The sequence below is a fragment of the Tyto alba genome, unplaced genomic scaffold, assembly GCF_018691265.1.
Source record: "Tyto alba isolate M040663 unplaced genomic scaffold, T.alba_DEE_v4.0 Super-Scaffold_29, whole genome shotgun sequence".
Lineage (NCBI taxonomy): Eukaryota > Metazoa > Chordata > Aves > Strigiformes > Tytonidae > Tyto > Tyto alba.
The window spans coordinates 2,100,355-2,120,263 of record NW_024881303.1 but is presented as its reverse complement, the minus strand read 5'-3'; the positions used below and the strand labels follow the sequence as shown (position 1 = coordinate 2,120,263).

At 42.2% G+C, this 19,909-nt stretch overlaps 1 protein-coding gene across 1 annotated transcript in view; it reads left to right on the top strand.

Annotated features, from left to right (window-relative positions):
* The window catches only part of MDGA2 (MAM domain containing glycosylphosphatidylinositol anchor 2), a gene marked incomplete at its 5' end in the record, with an annotated part of 393,304 nt that overhangs the window by 200,678 nt on the left and 172,717 nt on the right, over positions 1-19,909 (top strand). Inside the window, 2 exons of the mRNA XM_042799013.1 lie at positions 4,740-4,936; positions 8,586-8,718. Of these exons, the coding sequence (XP_042654947.1) occupies positions 4,740-4,936; positions 8,586-8,718 (330 nt within the window). The remainder of the gene's footprint in view (positions 1-4,739; positions 4,937-8,585; positions 8,719-19,909) is intronic.

Here is a 19,909-nt window from a genome sequence, read left to right as displayed (position 1 = left end):
TTCCCAGCTTGTTTGGAGCTCTTGTGTCTCCACACTGCATCTACTGAAGGTTGGCATGCAAGGCAGCCCATCCTTCCCACAGGTATGCAAGCAATACATATTTGTTCAATTTTTGTGCATTTTCTGAACCCTGTGTAACAGTTTTATATCATACAGTACCACAAAGCACTTCAAACCTGCATAATTATTGATAGCTTGCGCTAGGTCAAGGAGGCTACAGTAAGGAAAATAGCATGAAAAACATTGTATTTTTATATTTAAGAATAACTTACAAGTTAGGCTAAATATATGCATCACTGCTGTCTCCTCTCCGCGTGTCTTGATGAAGCAGTTTCAATCAGTTTACCAGATGCATGCTTTATTATTATCCTGACTCCCAAGCATCGCTTGCTTTGAATGTCTGAAGACAAAGGCAGCTAATTAACAAATGAAATCAGCAAGCTGCGTAGTCCCAGCAGCTGAAAAAAAGATGATAGAGCAAATAGAGTCTGTGATCCTGCTCCCCTGTTTGTACGTGTGAAACTCCCCTGGAGCTCAGGTGAGGGTTGCAGGGGATGGGCCGTGTTTCCTACCGGCAGGCAGTGCGATGCCTCCGGTGCTTTGCGATTCAGCCCCGGGGAGGAGATTGAGAGCACCTGCACCACTCCTGTGCACCTTCCACCCCAGCATCTCTGACCGTCGTGATGCAATTCATGGTGCATTCAGATTAGACCCGTCTTGAAGAGCTTACATTGGGTTTTCTGTTTGTTTGCGTGCTTAGGGATGTGTGAAGGGAATCCTTCCAATACAATGTTTAGCATGCCTGTGCCATCTGGGTTTTGGAAGCTGTTTGGTTCAATTCAAAGATTAAAGACTGAAAAATTGAACCTAATGGTGGCATAAACCTCTGTGGAAAACATACTTCTGTAATTATTTTCATTTTGATTAATAGACTTTAACTACATAGCAACACCCATGACTTGAGTTTAATTCAAAGAATGATTAGTCAGTTAACTCTTCATTACTTGATCAGCCCCAAATGAAAATTTTAGTGTTGTTTTTTTTTTATCTTGCAGAGCACTTCAACAGTTCATCTAGTTGAGCTTCCTATTGCTAAATCTTTCTCCGTTGCAGTGAGATCTCCCTGTCTCTTCAGTGATTTCTCCTCTTTCCTCTTCCCAGGTTAACTGCCAGGCAATAACTGAAGTCCATAGCTTCCCTCCCAGACTGCTGAGGCCCCAGCTGTTCCAGTGCTTTTAGGGAACACCCACGAATACACATACGCACAGAGCTTCAAATAGACTTAAAAATAAAAATATTTAGAAATTTGAGTATCAACTAGTAACAATTCAATTAGCCACTGAAACTGGAGTTCTGGAGAGCTTTGACAAGTGAGCGTTAATGCCACCAAGACTAGGTGACTTTAAAATAGCCTGTCTAATGGCAGTGAATTTGGCAGTTGCGTGCCTCCATTGTAATAACTCTGCAGAATACCTTGGCAGTATTATAAAAAAAGGCATACTTTGTATTATTTTTGCAGCTCTCGCACTGCCTGAGCAAAATACAGTCTTATATAACAATCCAGTAAAACATTTGTCTAACCCTGCCCAACAGCGGGGCAGGCAGTTGAGTGTTCAGTGGAATCTCACAATAATTGCAAGCATTATTTTGTCTCCTATTAGTGCTGCTTCTTTTGCTTTGCTGCAGCTGTCGAGATCTTTCCAGCACTGCCGATGAGAAAATCAGTCAAGTTCTGCGGTGCAAATTTTCTATTAATTGACCATTATGAAATGCTTTGGCAGGGGGCTTGCTGCATTTGCATTCCCATCTTAAATTTCTTCGAGGTTTCCTTATACTCTTACCCAAAAAAACATCCCCTGTCATAATCTGGGCACTTGTCTCATTGCACGGGGAATTTGTTTTCACTTATAACCAGGAGGAATTTCTCTCGCTGCAACTTACACCAATCGGTTCATGATGTTTTGTTCTGCTTTTCTAAGAATTTGCCTTCATCTTCGTTATGACTTCCTAGTAGTCAGTTCAAGACAGAAATTAGATCAAACCTTCATCTTATCCTCTCCAGGTTGGCCAAACCCAGCTCCCTCAGGTTCTAGTTGTGTGGTGCCTGCTCCAGCCCTCCAGTCATCCTGGTGGTCTCCTCTGCGCTCGCTGCAGTAGGTCCATGGCTTGACCTGGCCTGGGGCGCTGAGGATGTTGTCTCAGGTTCAGGGTAGAGGGGACAGAGCGTTTCCCTGGACCTGCTGGCTGCAATCCTGCTGTTGCAGCCTGGGATGCAGTTGGCCACCCTCCTGTTCAGCTTCTCTTACCAGGACCTCCAAGGCCTCTCTGCAAAGCTGTCTTGGGGTCAGTCAGCCTCAGCTTGCCTTGTGTCAGGGTGTTGACTGCCACCTCACACTGGTAAGCCTTGCCTTAAGTCCTGGTTTTAGGCTTTAAGTGATTTAGTCTGTCAAGTCTTGATTAACTTCATACAAAGGAAGCTGAGTCAAGTCTTGGACTTCTTGTTTATTCCACCTGAGGGGATTCACCTTCATTGAAGAGTGAGAGTTTTGAGGAGCAGTCCCCTCATGGTGCCTGCTCTTGGCTGCCAGTCATCCTTGTTTGTGGGCTAAGGATGTGCTTTAATAACAGGCGCAGGAAAGCATTCATGTGTGAAATGTTCTGTTGTTCATCAAAATATAGAGAACAGGTGTTTTGGCCTAGAAATTGAAGCAAGCTAATTTCCTTTTTATTTTCTGTTGCATGAGTAGAAGACATAACGTTTCAGCAGCCTCATCCCTTTTCAAATGCTACTGTGATTTAAAATAACCTTTAGAACAAAAATGAATTCTCATTAGAAAATACCATCCTAATTTGAAGCAACAGTTTCATAATTTGTTTCTGTGATATTAAATTAAATGTTTTGTAGAGTAGAATGAAGGTAACATTTACCTAAAATCCGTGCACTATTACAAGATATTATTGCTTGAATTATTGCAAATTTTGGAACATGTTTTGTTTCTTATTAATCAAGAGACTCTCAAGCTTTATTCTTGTTATGCAAATCAAAATGTAAGCATCTAAAGAATAATTTTTAAGTGCAAACTGCTTTTCAGAGTGGACGTTTGAAACATGTTAATCTATTCAGCTTGTTAATGATGGGCTTCCTTTAATAATCCCATTTGCCTCTGCCTTACCTCTAGTTTATAGAACTACCAAACCCCCCCAGTTTTTTCGGAACAGCTATGTTGATGGTCCATTTTCACAGAATACACTGGGGAAAGGACATGGGAGAAAAATGCATGGGATGTTTCCCCCAAAACTGTTGTCCTTGTTTTCAACACCTTTGAAGAGGGACTCAGGTGTGTTTTTGAGCATGACCGCATTCCCTTCAACACTGGTGGTCACGCTAAGATTTGAGCACCTCGTTCTGCATTTCACTGAATCGTGGCCTCATAAAAATATGATGAATTGACATTTGGGTAGTTGCTCACACAAGACTTTGCAAAAACAGGGTAAAATTTTTGGATGAGTCATTAATTACGCACTACTTAAAGCATTATTTATATTTTGGTTTAAGGAAGAAGCACGGCTGGTAAGGTTCTGAAATTATTTCAGTCAAGGCTGAGTTGCACATGGGAATGTGGTGTTGCTGTGTGCTTGCAGACCCAATCGATACAGGTATAATTAGGCAAATTGTTCCTACTCGCTGGGGGTAACAGCATCAGTGCCTGTATTGTAACTGTTGGAGCAAAAGCTGGACATGCCTTTGAAACACAGGGACTGGCTGCCAGCCTTCCAGGCAGTGTAACTTCTCCCTAAAGCTCACCAGAGAATTACTTACCACGTCATTTGGAGATTGAGTGGTTTTGACTAGCACTTAGTAAAACTAGCTGTTGGTTTTCTTGTTTCGTTCCATTTTTTTTTTGCCTTCTTCGGTGTAATTGTACCTTCAGAGAAAGCTCATAATAAACAATAGTAACAGCCTGAAAATAGGAACCTACTTGTTCCTGATGGAATAAAGCCCAAATTAATTAATAAAGTGTATCCACATTCCAAGGGCTATCGTTATTTCTTCCCTATATAAGATGAGTGAATTTTATAGTGGGGATGTAATTTTCTTTGAGCTGATGCAGTGGGAGTAATTATATGATATCTGTATTTTAATCAAGAGAAGTGTGTTCTAAAGCCTGTGATGAATTTACCTGCTTGAAGTTAAATGCATGCAACTAAAAGAAGGGAATATGCATTAAATTACTGTATTAAATTGCTGCTTTAAAGGAAAACAGCTGCATGCACATGATCTGTGTTCTAGTGGATCCTACCATTAGGATGCAAATTAGTCTGTCTATTTATTTCCTAAGCTTTATAAACTATTTTGTCTAAGAGACATTTAAATTAAAATCATACATAAGAAACAAGTAGTAAAAATGAAAACCAGATGAAACCTAAGTATTAGTGGAAACATAACAGAAATTTGATTGAGATTATCATGTATGATATTGTCTATATTGTTATATCTAAAAGCCTTGGTTGTAAATGCAGATCCAGTTGTGCTAAGGTGCTGTGCAGATGAAAACAAACTCTAAAACCGAATTCTGCTGCGAAAGTCCTAAAATGTACGCCTGTGGCTTTCAGAGCTGTATCGCCTCTAATTTCCTGCTGACTTGTATTCGAGGCGATGCACGCGCTTCCCACCGCAGATCCATCGTAGAGTCAGCTGAAGCCTGACTTCGTCTCGGTTGTGCTTTCTGTCTTCCCAGATTTGGACGACCCAATAGTCACGGTCCACCAGAGCATCGGGGAGGCAAAGGAGCAGTTTTACTATGAGAGAACGGTGTTTCTCAGGTGCGTTGCCAACTCCAACCCGCCGGTTCGGTACAGCTGGCGACGCGGCCAAGAGGTACTGCTGCAAGGGTCTGATAAAGGAGTGGAGATCTATGAGCCCTTCTTTACCCAGGTAGGAACGAAAGTACAGTATTTTTTTTCCTTCCTTTAGGCTCCTTGCGCCAGGTTCTTTGTAACTGGATCTGCCTGCTTATTCCTTGCTGGGTTTGTGGTGTGGGTAAGTGGGCATGCCCCCTGTGCAGCTACATCCCAGCACAAATGCACCTGTATGCTGTTAGAAGACTTCCTAATATAAAATAAGTCTTTTAATTTTTTGGAAAATTAGGAAATTATGGGAAGATGCACAGTGAGTGCTAACTGCAGGAACCCCTTTGGAGTCATTTTGCTTGGGTGTTGCAAGCCCAAACCTCTGATTTGACTGCTCTTTCCTAATCTTTTCTAATACAATGCAAAGTGATTCTGCACAGAAGTTACAACCTAAAAAGCTTTTCAGGAAAGCTAAACACTCTCTGTGTTGGTTTTATTTTATTTTATTTTATTTTATTTTATTCTGCCTTTCACTTCTTTGATTATAAGTTTTTGTTCCAGAATCACACAGTTAAAAGATGAAGTGGCAAAAATGGAAAGGAGTGCTTTTTTAAGTCTTCTTACACACGCTCACAAACACGAAGGTAGACTGGGCTGTTAAAAGAGTCTGTCAGATTAGATCAGATTAATTTATTGTTAGCACATTTGAACAGTCTTCAGAATAAAAAGGTGGCATATCCTATTGTCTGTGGACAAAAGTGTGTGATGGTGTTCTCAAAAGGAAAAAGGAAAAAAAAAAAAAAGAAAAAAAGAGAAAAAAATTGTTTTGGAAAGTCTCAAGCAATAACGAGTAAAGACAGAGGTGAAAACTGCCTGGTAATTTGGTCTTCATAGCAGAAAGCAACCTGCAACTTCCATAAATAATTTTCAGCTAATGATTTGAGAGCACCTTCATTTTTTCTTTTTATTGTACTTGACAGCTTTATATTACTACAGTGGCTTGGTATTTTACTGAGAAACGCGTAGCCTGGAACCTTGCAGAGATGAGAATTAGATTACATAGTCAAGTTATTGGTCTCCTAAATGTGATGAGATTATTTTTAATTTAACATGTACGGACCCAGTTTAGCAAATCTGTGGCTTGTTTCCTTGGCCTCCAGTGTGTAAACTGGAGTTTTTTAACATTTTAATTAAAAAGTGAGAGACTCCCTTGACATGGGACTTTTTGATTTGTATTTTAATATGGAAATGCTGATGATTACCTTCCTTATCATCTAATAAGAACATATCTAATAAAATGTGTCACATGAAATTAGATTCAATATTAATAAAAAATATAATAAAATATTTCTAGGTTACTAGGAGCATTCTTCCTAGAACCTCTGTCTGGGATGAATTAATGGATAAATCAGTTTGTCATGTTGATAGTCGAAAGCTTATCCATAACCTTTTTACATTTATTGGAGGTCAGGTTGAATTAGTGTATCTTGTCGGTGTGTCTACAAGATCCGATATATGTTTATAAGAGGAAAAGATGTAATTAAAGGCTTAAGAGTCATAAACATCTACTGCACATCTCTGCATAATTGATTTGGCTTACGATATGGTAACAAACTGTAAGAGCTGATGTGAAGAAGGACAGAGGGGATTTGACTTCAGAGCGTCAAGAGAGATGAATCTGAGGTGGCATTTTTTGCTGATTGCTTTGAAGGTGGATTATCAATCTGAAAATCAAACGGAATGTAAAGGATAACAAGTAGTAACTTGAATTTTCTGAGGTGTTGTACGCAAAAAGGGCTAGTTTTTATTTTTGGTGGTTTTCTTGTTTTATTAAATCATAGAAGGCACCTGGAAAACTGTGCATATCAAAATGAACTCTTGAACTTTGAACAGATTTTTTTTGATGAGTCAGGTAATGTCAGCTTCTTATTTTAGCTGCCATGGGGATTAAAAATTGAACAAAGCTGCACGTTCTCATCTGTGGAAGTATTTGAGATACTGAACTTTTCGAAACCAAAATCTTGATGCAGAATTTTTTCCTAAGAGTTTGCATCATCCTCATAGCACATTGTAATTGCACAGCCTGAGTACAAGATTAAATTTGCTGTATTTACAATAATTATGTAATTAGACATAATTAGACTAATTATCCAAACCAACGAAGAAAATATATACATTTTTATAAACCTCTGCAGTCTGGGGCCATGATCCAGAACACCATTGTGAGTTCAGCCAACAGGACTCCACGGCGAAGGGACGAATTGATGGGCTGCAGCTGCTCCTCCGTGTTTCCAGAACTCAGTGACTCTGATAACCGTGTTCCTGCTCACCTGGGCCAGGCCCTTCTCTAGCCCAAATAAACCCCTTCTTAAAGTAGGATCCTTAGCTTTAGGAACAGCCTTGAAAAGACTTGGTGTAAATCAGCATGTGTTTAATTTTAATCACATAATTTCTGAGGGATTGATCACATATACAGAGCACTTCAGATCCAGTGTTCCAAACATCTACCCAGCTTGATTTCAACAACTATTTCTTTTCTTGTCTGGTGAGCTGTATCTTCTCTTTTATTGATTTTTTTTTTTTTGCTAGTTCTGTCCATGCATTTTCACAAACTACCATATTTTTGCCTATATAAGCCCGGGCAGTTGGTGCACATGATATTGTTAAAAAAAAAAAAAAAAATTTTGTTGCTCAGGCTGTGGTAATATTAGAAGTTGTTCAGATTTAACAGCATACATGATAATGAACATTTTCCAAAGTTTCCTCTTTTGATGCTTTGTGAGCCTGGTTGGAGCATCTGCCTCCCTGGGCTGGCGTTCTGCCTGAGCCTTGTCTAAGCACAATACATTTTTAGCTTATCACTATAAATGCAGGCAAAGACTTGAAAGCGGGCAGCTGGAGGAGGAGATTGAGAGCCTGAGGAAGTTTGTTATTTTAATGCTAGAGTGGATAATGTGCAGATATCGATACAGGTAGATTTATCTGATGTTTTCGCAGCCCTCCACTCTGTTGCATCCTCATGCCTGGCACCCTGATGTGCTCTGCTGTGCTCCCTGTGCTTTCTGCCTCCCTGCTCTGTCCCATGGCATCTCTGCGTGCTCAGAATTTTGTCTCTGACACTCCTTTTGTCTTTCTGTTACTCTTTTTGCTAATGATGCTGTAAGTTTTTACATACGTGTTTCAGCAACTTACTTTTTCTCCTGAGTTTCTGGTTCTGTGGTGCCCATTTCACATAGTACTGCAGTGGAAATCTCATTTTTTCCAGTTTTCTCTTGATTGTCTGAAGGAACTCCTTCATTACATATCCCGTTCAGGTCCCTGCTCCATCATTTACAGTGCTGGCTAAAAATAAAATCCATCAGCAGCTCATTTTCAAAGGAAAACAGCAGGATTTCTGTAGCCTGTGATTTTTTTCATCACATAGATTGGTACCTTAAGATATATTATCCTGAATAATGCTGCAACTTGAAAGACTGTCAAACCAATTTCCCCCTCGCTGCTCTCTTTTCTTTTGCCTTTAATATATAAGTGGGGCTACAGTTTTAGGTTACGACAGCTGCCATTCTTTCAGGTAATTGAATAAAAAATGTTTTCTGGACCACTTCAACATCTGCTTCTAATTAGCCAAATCTGCATCTTCCTTTTGGCTCCTGGAAGCCACTTCCAGTGTTTTCTGCATCCCTGCTTGTTCCTCTGCCTCGGTCCCTTCCTAACACTCTCTCTTGCACACGCAGGGAGAAACAAAGATCCTGAAGCTGAAGAACCTCCGACCTCAGGACTACGCTAATTACAGCTGCATCGCCTCGGTGAGGAATGTCTGCAGCATCCCTGACAAGATGGTGTCCTTCCGACTCTCTAATAAAACAGGTGGGGCCTCCAGCAGCGACCCTGCCCGCTCCTCTGATGTCCCTGTGGTCCTTCGGGTTTCAGTGGTGTTGTCTTGTCCTTGTTCTTAAAACGTACGTGACCGTAAGCAGCCACACAGCGGCCGCAGCTGTGAAGGAGCAAGTTGGAGAATCTGTTTTCGGGTGTTTTCTTTTTTCCCACCAATGTTAGGATTTGAAGATTTTGGATTTATTGCTCTTTATTTGCTCCCTTTATTTATTGCTTCTTTCTAATACTTACTTTTGGCTACAGGAAAGGTGGGGAGGGACTCTGGGTCAGGGGGTGGGGGTAGGACGAGGGGTGACAGGTTTAAATTGCCAGAGGGCAGATTTAGGTGAGATCTGAGGCAGAAATTGTTCCCTGTGCGGGGGGTGAGGCGCTGGCCCAGGGTGCCCAGAGCAGCTGTGGGTGCCCCCTCCCTGGAAGGGTTCAAGGCCAGGTTGGACGGGGCTGGGAGCCCCCTGGGCTGGGGGAAGGGGGCCCTGCCCGGGGCAGCGGGGTGGGAACTGGGGGGGCTTTGAGGTCCCTTCCAACCCAAGCCATTCTGTGATTCTATGATTTATTGCTCTCTGGATTTTATTATCAGGTTTTACAATTTCCCCTCAGTGTCAGGGAGGTTCCTTGTTTTGGATAGACTTCAAAGAAGATACTTCAGCACTGTAAGAGGAAGGGGCATGCCATTCAGTGCTGGGCATAGAATAAAAACAAATACTCAGATACTTTTCTCAGTGCTTCATTGAAAGCTAGTTATTTTTGGCCAACAAAATATTTTAGGAAACAACCTTTTTATATTCTAACATTGATTTAAACAGTGATTTCTTACATTGATTTAGAAAAAAAAAAAAAGTTTTCTTTTAGATTTAATTGGTTCAAATTCAAATATTCAAGCAGTTGTGTTGAAATGCTTTGCAGGAGGATAACTAGACACTTAGCTTATAGGCTCTGACCAAGCTGTCTCCATGTTGCATCATTTTTTCTGCATTTGTTCTTTTCTTTGGACTTGTCCCTTGCCAAATTGTATATCTTTCTCTCTTTGTGGCTGCATCACTGCTATGTATCTCGAGCCTCATGTCAGCGGTTGATCGCAAGAAGTGCAATTGGGAATGCTGGTGTTCTGGGGGATGGAAATTACAGATTTTAACTCTCCTAAAGTTTCTGTGTCCGGGATCTGCAGAAGACGTGTCTGAAATTGATTACAAACCTGATGCCAAAGATCAAAGTTCTCAGCTTAGATTTCTAAAGAATTAGAAATTTCAGAGGAGTGTTTTCTGGAAAACAGTTCCACAACTAGTGTTGTAGCATTTGAAGACTCCAGGTTAGATTATGTTGGGTTATGCCTTAATAACGTATGCCTCAGGGCACAGAAAACTGGTAGCAAATGAATGAAGCAGTTGAGGCATTAACATGCTGAGCGCATCTAAGATGTACTATGAATTTTATTTGCATTTGCACATTTCACGTTATTTCCGTCCTCACAACTTTATTCCAAGGAGTTGCCTTCAGCTTTTTCTAAATTTCTGATTTGACAGCAGGGACTTCAGAAGTGTGGTGTGTACCGTTACTGTACACAACCCACTGCAAAGCAAATTCACAGCCTCGCTTTAAAGCTGCCACTGGCACTAGGGTTGTTACAGTTAGTTCTGAAGGTATCTGGCAGAATGGTTTGGAAGCCTTTAATTTACTCTTTCATTAATTTTGCCAGGAAAAAAAAAAAAAAAAAAAAAAAAAAGTGAAGGTTGCTCTGATTTTACACCAGAAGAGGCATGAAAGCCTGTCTGCCATGGAGAGGTGTAGCTGATAAGTGGGAGCAACTTTCCTCTCAACACCAGTGATAACTCATCCACCTTCATCCATGAGAACAGCATATGAAAGTTGTTACTGCTCCCATTTCTCAGAGCAATAATTTTGCTGTTGGAGTTAAAAATGTCTGTCCATGTTGGACCTCATCTGAAACAAAAGTTTGTTTATGTTACAGTAATGGGGGAACAACAAATAGCATAACTATTCCAAACAGCAGACAGGTGATCATGATCTAATTTTTCAAAATTCCCACCTTACAGAAGTCATTTTGGGAGAAGGGTGTCTTGCTACGTTAGCAGCAATTGCTCTTCTGGAGTTATATCCAAAGTAAACAAGCCTGAAAAATGGCGAACGTTCACACTTTCTCAAGAAGAACTTGGTTGGAACCATCATCAAGGTCGAGATGAAATATGTATAGTTATTACTACAAAGATTCATTAAAGACAATGACTGATGTGTTGATGACTCTGAGACAAAACTTTTCTCATTTGGTATGACTTCATCTGATAGAGAAGTCCTCTGGTAGAACTTCACCTGGAGTAACTTCATAGAAGTTATATAAATTGTAAATGCAGAGTAATCCAGGATAAATCCAAAGTAATGAAAATCAGATCCTGAATTTGATATCTGTTTTGGTATAGAGCAGTCCTAGCCTGTCCATCTGTTTTTAATTTAAAGCTGGAGACGCATAATGGAGATGCCTATCTAATGAAAACAAATGAGAGACAAACAAGTGTCTGCAAGGTAGCAAACATGCACGGTATTTCTTGTAATTAATGTGGCTACAAGTGAATTCAAGTTCAGCTGCAAATTATGTGATCATAATGTAAAATTGCTGGCAGTTGGGCTATTCTGCAATTATCAGGTTTGTAAGTATCACTGGTGTGAGAAGTTTTTGTTGAACTTGGCTGTTACTGATGGGAGGTGACTAAGGAGAATAGCTGAGGCTTACGGCAGCTGGGGGTTTCCATCTCATTCCAGTAGAGATTTGGCTCACTGGGTTCAGGATTTTACTGCGGGATACAGGGACTGTTGGATGATTTGTCAGGCTCCCTTGGGTTGATTGACTTGCGGGCAAAATCGGGAGGGTTTTTCCCTGCCCTGGCCGTGCATTCCCACTTGGGTTGCTCAGGGACATCAGCCAGATGGGATTCCCGAGGGCTCGTGGACCGTCTGTGCGCGGTGGCTTGCCATTCCCCTTGGCTGATGGGCCTGATGCATGCACGGGGGCTGGGGGGCTGCCGGGAGCATCTCAGCTCCCCCCTGTCCTGGGGGGATTGCTGCCGCACCCCGATGTGCAGCAGGACTTCTGCGTGCTGTAACGAGCATTTGCCACGTGTGATGGTTGTTGGCAGATTGTGCTTGAGGAAGTGTGCTCAGTAGATGTGGAAAAAAAACCACCCAGTGTAACTATTACTTTTATTTATTACTGTATGCCTGGAAATCCTTACTGCTCTTACAGTATCCTGCTACTACCCTGCCTATTTTCTGAATCCAGGGCCACCGAGGTTCTCACAGATGACAATCGAGTGACCTGTTGAACCTTCTGTTTGATAATCTTCCCGTATTGTTAGAGAATATGGTGACTGAGGCACATGAACACTTTTTTTTTTTTTTTTTTTTCCTCTTTCTCTGAAACACTCTCAAGCTTCACCGCCTTCCCTCACTAAGAACTATAGGTGACTCGGTCATGAACGTAGACACTTGTTTCAAGGAAAACATCACGGATCCAGGTGCTCTGCTGCTGCTATTTAAGCTGCAGGGTCTTTCATACATCTATATGCCTGTGCACACACCTGAGTCAAGGGCTTGATTTGTGGAACACCAGGCACATCTTTGGGTGAGTAGTTCAGGTTTCTGTTCGGTGCTGCCTGCCAGCTTGTCCCGGTGACCTTTTTGTTTTCTGTGCTCACTTGGTCTTGCTGATTATTTGATTGCGTGTCTTGGCATCACCAGAGTAACAATCAATTACTGTGATAGAACCAATCCGATGGAAACTTTCTGCCTACTGCTGCTTGAATAATTAGTGAGCTAATTAAGCTGATGCCATCAGATGAGCACGTATTCATCAGTATACTTTGGACATGATGCAGGTTTAAGGTGTTACCCATAAGTCTAATTAGGTACACACACACCCCCTTCATTTTCCAGTGGTGTGTTAATTACATCTGGCCTGTAAGTCTGAAGCCTTAGGCACACCATCGGTATGTCTGTAGGTACTGCAGGAGTTACAGTGCATTGGCATAATTTTTCAGACACACAGATTTCTTTGCTCCACTGCAGACTAGTTTAAAATACAAAACCCAAAGTGGTGGTTGTAATGAGAGAAGCTGAGATCATCTCAGAAGCACGTCACCAATGCTGAAGCTCAAGGTGACAATTAGCAGTAACATTGTACAGCAGCAGGTAGAGGTACTTGTTGAGCACAGACCCACTTGGTATCTAAAGACAGATATTACTCTGCAAATTTATTATCTAAATAGATGAGAAGTTTGAAGGGAAGCAGAAACACCGTGAAGTGATTCACCTGCTGGCAGATTGCTGGTGAGTGGCAGGAACAGAAATAGAAGTCAAGATGTGAGGAAGAACAGCAAAGGGACTAATTTTGCAACTCTCATTTGTTTTTAGTAGACGGAGTCCCTTTAAAATCAGCACATAGAAGTTAATTTGGGTAAGTTAATGCAAGCAGGAGTTGTAAAACCAAATGCAGCTGCCGTGCAACAAAATCAAAGGGTTATTCTGACAAGGAGGAGGAACCCTGACAATTTTCTCAGTGTATGTGCTTGAATCCATGCTGTTGGAAGAGGAGCAGCTGCAAGGGTGGGTGTCACACTGAGTCACGACGTCCATACTTTCTGCCTACATTACCCATTTTTGTTGCCTCACTGTGCTCATGCTGTACCCAAGAAAAAAGCCAATTGATCTGATTCTGGCTCCTACTCTATCTGTTGGGATATTCTTGGGGTTGCTACTGTCCCGTTTCTTCCTCCAAGGCTTCAGAGGGTTCTTGCATAGCACTTGCATGTGTCTTTTCCCCATTCATGTTTTTCACCCTTTTAGAGTCCTTAGTGTATTTGTACTCCTGAAATCAGTGACGTTTTTCCTCCAAACAGTCCTTGCATGTAGGAACTGCAAGAAGCACAAAAGACAGAGCTAGCAACAAAGGCTTCTGGGGTGAGGGGAGCACAATGCTACAGGTTTTGTCTTCTCATAGGAACAGCTCCCCAACACCTTTCTTATTCTTGTTCCCACTTATGAGTGATTTGGAATCATCACCTTGTTTCCTCTATTATACCTTCTCATCCTCTTGCCTTGTCTTTAGTAAGACCTTTGATATGACCCCCTATAGTTTCCTTATAGCCAGATTTGTGAGATGCAAAGGATTAGTGGAAAATTGGCTCAGTCTTTGGGCTTGAAGGGTGGTGTGATGTCCAAGTGGTGGTTATTTGCTCACATCATCCCTCAGGGATCAAAGCCAGGAACAGTACTGTGCAACATAATTATTAGTGACCAAAACAGTAGGACCCAGTGCACTTTTGTCAAGTTCTCAGATGCTTAACTGGGAGTAGTGGTCGATACAGGGGTCCTGACAGGCTGGAGAAAAGAGCAGACAGGAGCCTTATGAAATTAGCTGAGGGAAATGCCACGTCCTGCCCCTGGAGAGGAACAACCACCCCGTGTACCAGTACGTGTTGGAGCCAACTGGCTGGAAAGCAGCTTTGCAGAAGGGGAGCTGGGTTGCCCTGCAGGCAAGTTGAAGATGAGCCAGCAATGTGCCCATGTGAAAAAGGCCAGTGTCAAGCTGGGCTGTACCAGCAGGACTGCAGCCAGCAGGTCCGGGGCAGTGATCCTTCCCCTCTGTTCAGCGCTTGTGAGGCTGCCTCGCACTGCTCTGTCTAGTTTGGGGCTCCCTAGAGCAAGGCATGGATGGACTGGAGCAAGACCAGTGGAGGCACAAAGATGATCTGGAGCTAAAGCAGGTGACACGCGGGAGGCGGCTGAAGGAGCTGGGTTTGCTCAGCTCGGGGAAGGCGCTCAAACTTCGACTAGATGAGGCCTGAGAAACCTGATCTTATCAGCATTGCTTCAAGCAGGGCTCTGGCCAGAGGCCTCCAGAGCTCCTGATGGAGATCGTGCTACAGTTCTGTGATTAGAGCAAGCACATTCAAAGGCAAAACAGTGTTGTAGAAGTTGTTCGAATTCAGTATTATCTCCTCTCCCCAGCATATTGTTGTCTATGTAAGAACTGATGGAACTCCTGAAGACCATTGCCCTGCCTCAGCCTGGACCAAATGTTGGTCAGGAAGTGCTGCTTTTTGAAGATGCTTAGAAAGAACAAATGCAGTCTCCTTTAGAAATACAGGGATTATGTTATTGCTCTTTGTCAAACATCAGTTATTGACAGATAATATTAAAATCCGTCACCAGTTTGCATGTGAGTCACTAATCTTTAGAGCTGGAAAGGTAACTTTAGATAAAGCTAACTCTGATTCGCATGTCTAAATGCCCAGATCTAATAATAACATAAATGGATCCTTTTAAAAGTGTTCATTGCTCTAAAGTGTCAAAAGGAATGATATTTATCCATAAAACCGTTGAAATTCCAGGCTTCCTATATTTCTTCTAATATGATTGAGTAAAAACAAATAAAACTTTTATCTTGATCTACAGAGAATTTTTGCTGGCAGAGATTACTTTGAAAAATTATATTTATTTGTATATTAGCAGACGAGTTCAGTCTACTTAGTTCAGGTGATCATTATCATTAGTACATAATACTGAGGCTGATTTTTGGCAGCCTGCAGCATAGAAATAATCCACAGCAGTAACTTTTACCAAGAAAGATGAGTATTTCAATACATGATTTTTCAGCTGCACGACATAGCTCATTCAAATCGCAGCTGAAGCTGGTGTTCTGTCTGGGGCATGTGGTGGGAATCCAGTTGAAAAAGGCTTAATTCACTTTTTAATCCCTCCATTAAGCAGTAGTCTGTCACGATATACTTGCTTTGTTTCCCTTCATTCCAACAATACAGTGTTAAGAGAATTGTCTAATTTTGAAAAAATATTTCTCTTAGCATCTCCTGGCATTCTTTGTGTGACAGCGAGATGTGATCCTGCACTACAGAGGCTTGAAATCGTCGGATAGGAAATACAGCCAGCTGTATACTCAGAGCTGAATGCTGAAGGTGGATGGTTTTAATGCTTTAGCAAAAGAGAATAATAGAAAACAAAGCTGGGAAGGACCCCAAGGGGTCGTCTAGTCCCATTCTTCATGGCAGAATGCTCTAGATCTAAACCTCATCCTCCCGGTGTCCGTTTAACCCAGCTGCCAGCAGCGGAGGGGCTGAGTTACTGGCGGGCAGTCCGGCCCATCGCTCCACTCCTGTCCACCATGGCACGAAGAAGAGATTAACCTCTTCCACTTTGCAGAAGTGTTTCACGTATTTGAAGATGGTTATCTTGTACCGTCTCTTCTGCTGGGCAGCAAACCTAGCTCTTTAATTTTTGCCTGTGAGTCACATCATCTCCACCTCACGCTGCTCCTGTTGGTCTTCTCTGTCCACCTCCTTGGTGAAGTTCGGTGCTTCAGGGCACGTAGAGTGCTCCACAGCACCCAGCCTCATAAGCATGGGGGTCAGTGCAGGGCTTGTTCCACACAGTTCCCAACAAAGTTCATGTTTATGCATCCCTGTATGAAAAATCCCTTTTACCGAGCACGTATCGCTAATGTTTGCTTGATGTCCAGATTGCCGTCCACCATAACCCTGAGGGTTCTCTGCAGCTCCTCGTTAGCCAGTCTTTCCTGATCCACTAATTGTGTGAGCGATTGTTGTTGTTGCACAACAGGATTTGTCTCACCCAACTAGCAGTCTGAGAGCTTAGGTGTCTGTACTGTACTGGTTGTTCAGGGAGCACTGTAGTCGGCGGAGATAGGGAGAGAGATGGCTCCGAAGAGCAATTCATCCCATCTATTTTTGGAGAGCAGGAATTGTGCTTTAGGGGTGCTTATATCTCATCGAGATACATGACCTCAGATTGCATGCCTGACTTCCGGGCGGTTGAAATCAGCCGAGATGAATTTAAGCCTACATGTACAACCGTGCATCTAAATATAGTGACGAAGGGGACAGTTTCGTGATTGGGTTAAGCTGATTTAACATTGCTCTGCTGCTGAAGGGGAGGATCCTGCCTTCCCTTCATACCCTCTTGATAAAATGTCCACAGAATGAATAGTTCATACAGCGTGGGAGCTGTGAGCTATTGTAGTCGTCTCCAGAGCGTAACCACCGAGGAAGTGCTCTGAATAGCAAACGTATCCGCCTCCCTTCCTCCCTGTTGGAGCTATCAATGCCACATCTGTGCGTGAACGGCAGCACGAGCAAAGTGCGAGTCATCAAAGTGCTGCTGCTGCTGGATGAAAGGCAGCCAGGCAAATCGGGAATAAAGAGATGAGTCATCAAAGCTGCATCCCCATTGGTTAAAAAACAGAGGATTTCAGAAAAAGTTGGAAGAGCAACAAAAAAAAAAAAATGCTATTGAGGATAGAGGGAGAGCTCAGGGAATGGGCTACGGTTACCTGGGCTAGCACTCCAGGCCAGCTTGTTCACACATGTGCGAACGTATAAAGACTGAGTCCAGCTGAAAATGGACCTTGTTAAATATAATCTCATTCTTTGCTCTATTTCTTTCCTATAGCTCCCCGCTCTGCTTCCCCTGCAACCTCATAATTTTCAATTCTTGATAGTATGCCCGGACAAAATGATCTGGCACTTAACTTTTAAGCCCCTTTATTTTGGTGGCAGGCTCAGGGGAAACTGAGGAATTTTTTCTCTCTGACCAGGTAGCATATTCGAATTGAGCAGTGACTGCCGGTACATGGGGGCACATGCACCTCTGTCTGAGTTTACAGCACGAAGACTAATGGGTGGCTCTGGCAATCGTGGGGGGGCAGCTGCCCTGGGTGGGGGGAGTCACCCCTTTGAGCTAGAGCAGGTCTGGGTCCTTTTGCAAAGATGAGAATTCACCCTGAGTGTCAGAGTAAACCCTAAACCACTTGCAGTACTGAAAGCTGGTTTGGGAATATGTTACTACAGTAATTCCATGTATGAAGTCAAAAAAAGGACACGTACCTGAAAGAACTGGGATTTGAGAACTTTGCCTTTATTTCCTCTGCCCCTGGAAGTACTGGAATTTTAAAGGTAGTGAAAATGAAATGGAAAAAAGAGCAAGTAAAACAAAAATAAGATTGAGATGTGTGGTGAACATACCTGTTTTATGTGTCTAGACACAAAGTTTTTCAGGAGTGGAAGGCATTGCAGCTGGAGCATTTTGCTACTCTTCCACACATGGATTGCGTGCAGCACCTGAATGAGACGCCTCTGAAGTGAAAAGCTCTACATGACCGGTCACTACTTGACAGTGACTTTGTAAAATCATGTTTTTACAGTGGGGGTGATTGAGCACTGGCACGGGTTGCCCAGAGAGGTTGGGGAGTCTCCATCCTTAGAGATAATCAAAAGACATCTGGACACGGCCCTGGGCAACCGGCAGTGGGGGGACCCTGCTTGAGCAAGGAGTTGGACCAGATGGCCTCCAGAGACACCTCCAACCTCAACCCTCCTGTGATTCTGTGGTGAATTCTGCTCCTAAGCCTCCAAAGAGCTCACATTTAAGTGTCTCTGCATAGTTTTTTCTCCCTTGGCTTTTTTTGAGAACTCACGGCCAAGACAAACAGTGACCCTGCCTAGGGAAGCCTTGCCCCTTCCCAGCAGAGTCCACAGCTAATTTTACATGTCCTGAGAGAGAGACAAATGGCCAGTGCACGTAGGTGCCTGTTTGCTTGACAATTTGACTCACTGGATTATCTTACCCTGGCTGTTTTGATAGATGCTGGCACTTTCTGCAAGGAAGAGTTGTTTCTTCTGGGAGACCAACAAGTAGAACTGTCAAATATCAGTCAGAAGATTATGGCCTTCTCAGTAGCAGCAAGGAGGGTAAAGTAGAGAGGGTTGGGTGTATAAAAGTGATTTTCATTAATATTTAGGTGGGGGGGTTTTTGTTTGTTTGTTTGTTTGGGTTTTTTGTTTTTGTTTTTTTTTTTGCTTTTTTGTTTTGGGTTTGTTTTTTTGTTTTTTTTTGTTTTTTTTTTTTTTTTGGAAAGGGGTGTTGGTTTGGGTTTCTTAATAACTGTTGATGGAAAAAAAAAAGGACCTACCCTAGTGCAGCAGGCTGTGGCAGTGTGGGCAATAAAAAGTTTATTTTTACCCTGTAATTCAAAATCTGGACCTCAGCTGGGAATGATAATCTATTATTTTTTGAACTTTACTGAGTATATAAGTACAAAAATGATGCTCCCACCCCAGCAGGGACCTCAGATGTTCTCTCTTTTTGCTCTGACTTGAAAAGGATCTATTCATAATGTGTACAGTTAGGAGTATATGCGTTGAATACCTGCAGGAAATCGTAGCTGTAAATTAAATAGATGCATACACGCACACATGTATATATGAAAGTATAATTCAATTATGTTCTATTACTTCAGTCCTGTATGTGCAATAATTCACAAAACTGGAGGAAATAATGTACTTCCTTTCTTATTCATCATAGACGAGTGAGTTGTCAAGGTCATGACTTTCTGCCTCTCCTTTGATACTGCTATTAAAGTATTAGTTTTCTTTTGCATTTCCAGTAATCCTTAAAGCCAATTTTGACATTTTCTCAATTCCATATACCCAGTCTAAATACATAGATTTGTCTCACAGTAATTATAACACAGGTTGGCATCAGACTTTTTCTGTATGCTAGATAAGTGACAGCTGTCTTTTTTTCTCCCCGTGTAGTATCTGTCTCAGATACCCAACACAGGCAGCAGTAGCAACTCTGCTTCTTTCAAGTTCAGTGAACATCTGTATCGGATCATTGATTAGAAGATGTTTCCAGTCTCCCTGCCAATGATCCCGTGGCAGCTCTGTTTAAACTGGAAGCATTTTGTTGTAGAGCTACGCTGTTATGTCAAAGGTGCTTGGTTAACTGGTATTGTTAAGCGTGTATCTCAGAGTGTCAATGATGGCTTAATTACTGCTAGCTTTGTGCTGGATCTGAGAAACTTTTGCCCCAGTCATTAATCAAAACCAGTGTGTGTTGCATGCTGTTTTTTTCCTCTGTGAGTATCGGTATATGTTGTAGCCACATATTATATCTGTATGTCATAAGTGCCTAACTTGTCGTGTGCACATGTTAATACTGGGCAAAAGTATTGAAGCAATTCTGATTTAAATTCTCTGTAGTCACTTGACTAGCAGGGCCATGTGTTGTGACCCGGTGTACTTCCAATAGCACTTTGTCATATGCACTGTTGAGTTCACAGCCA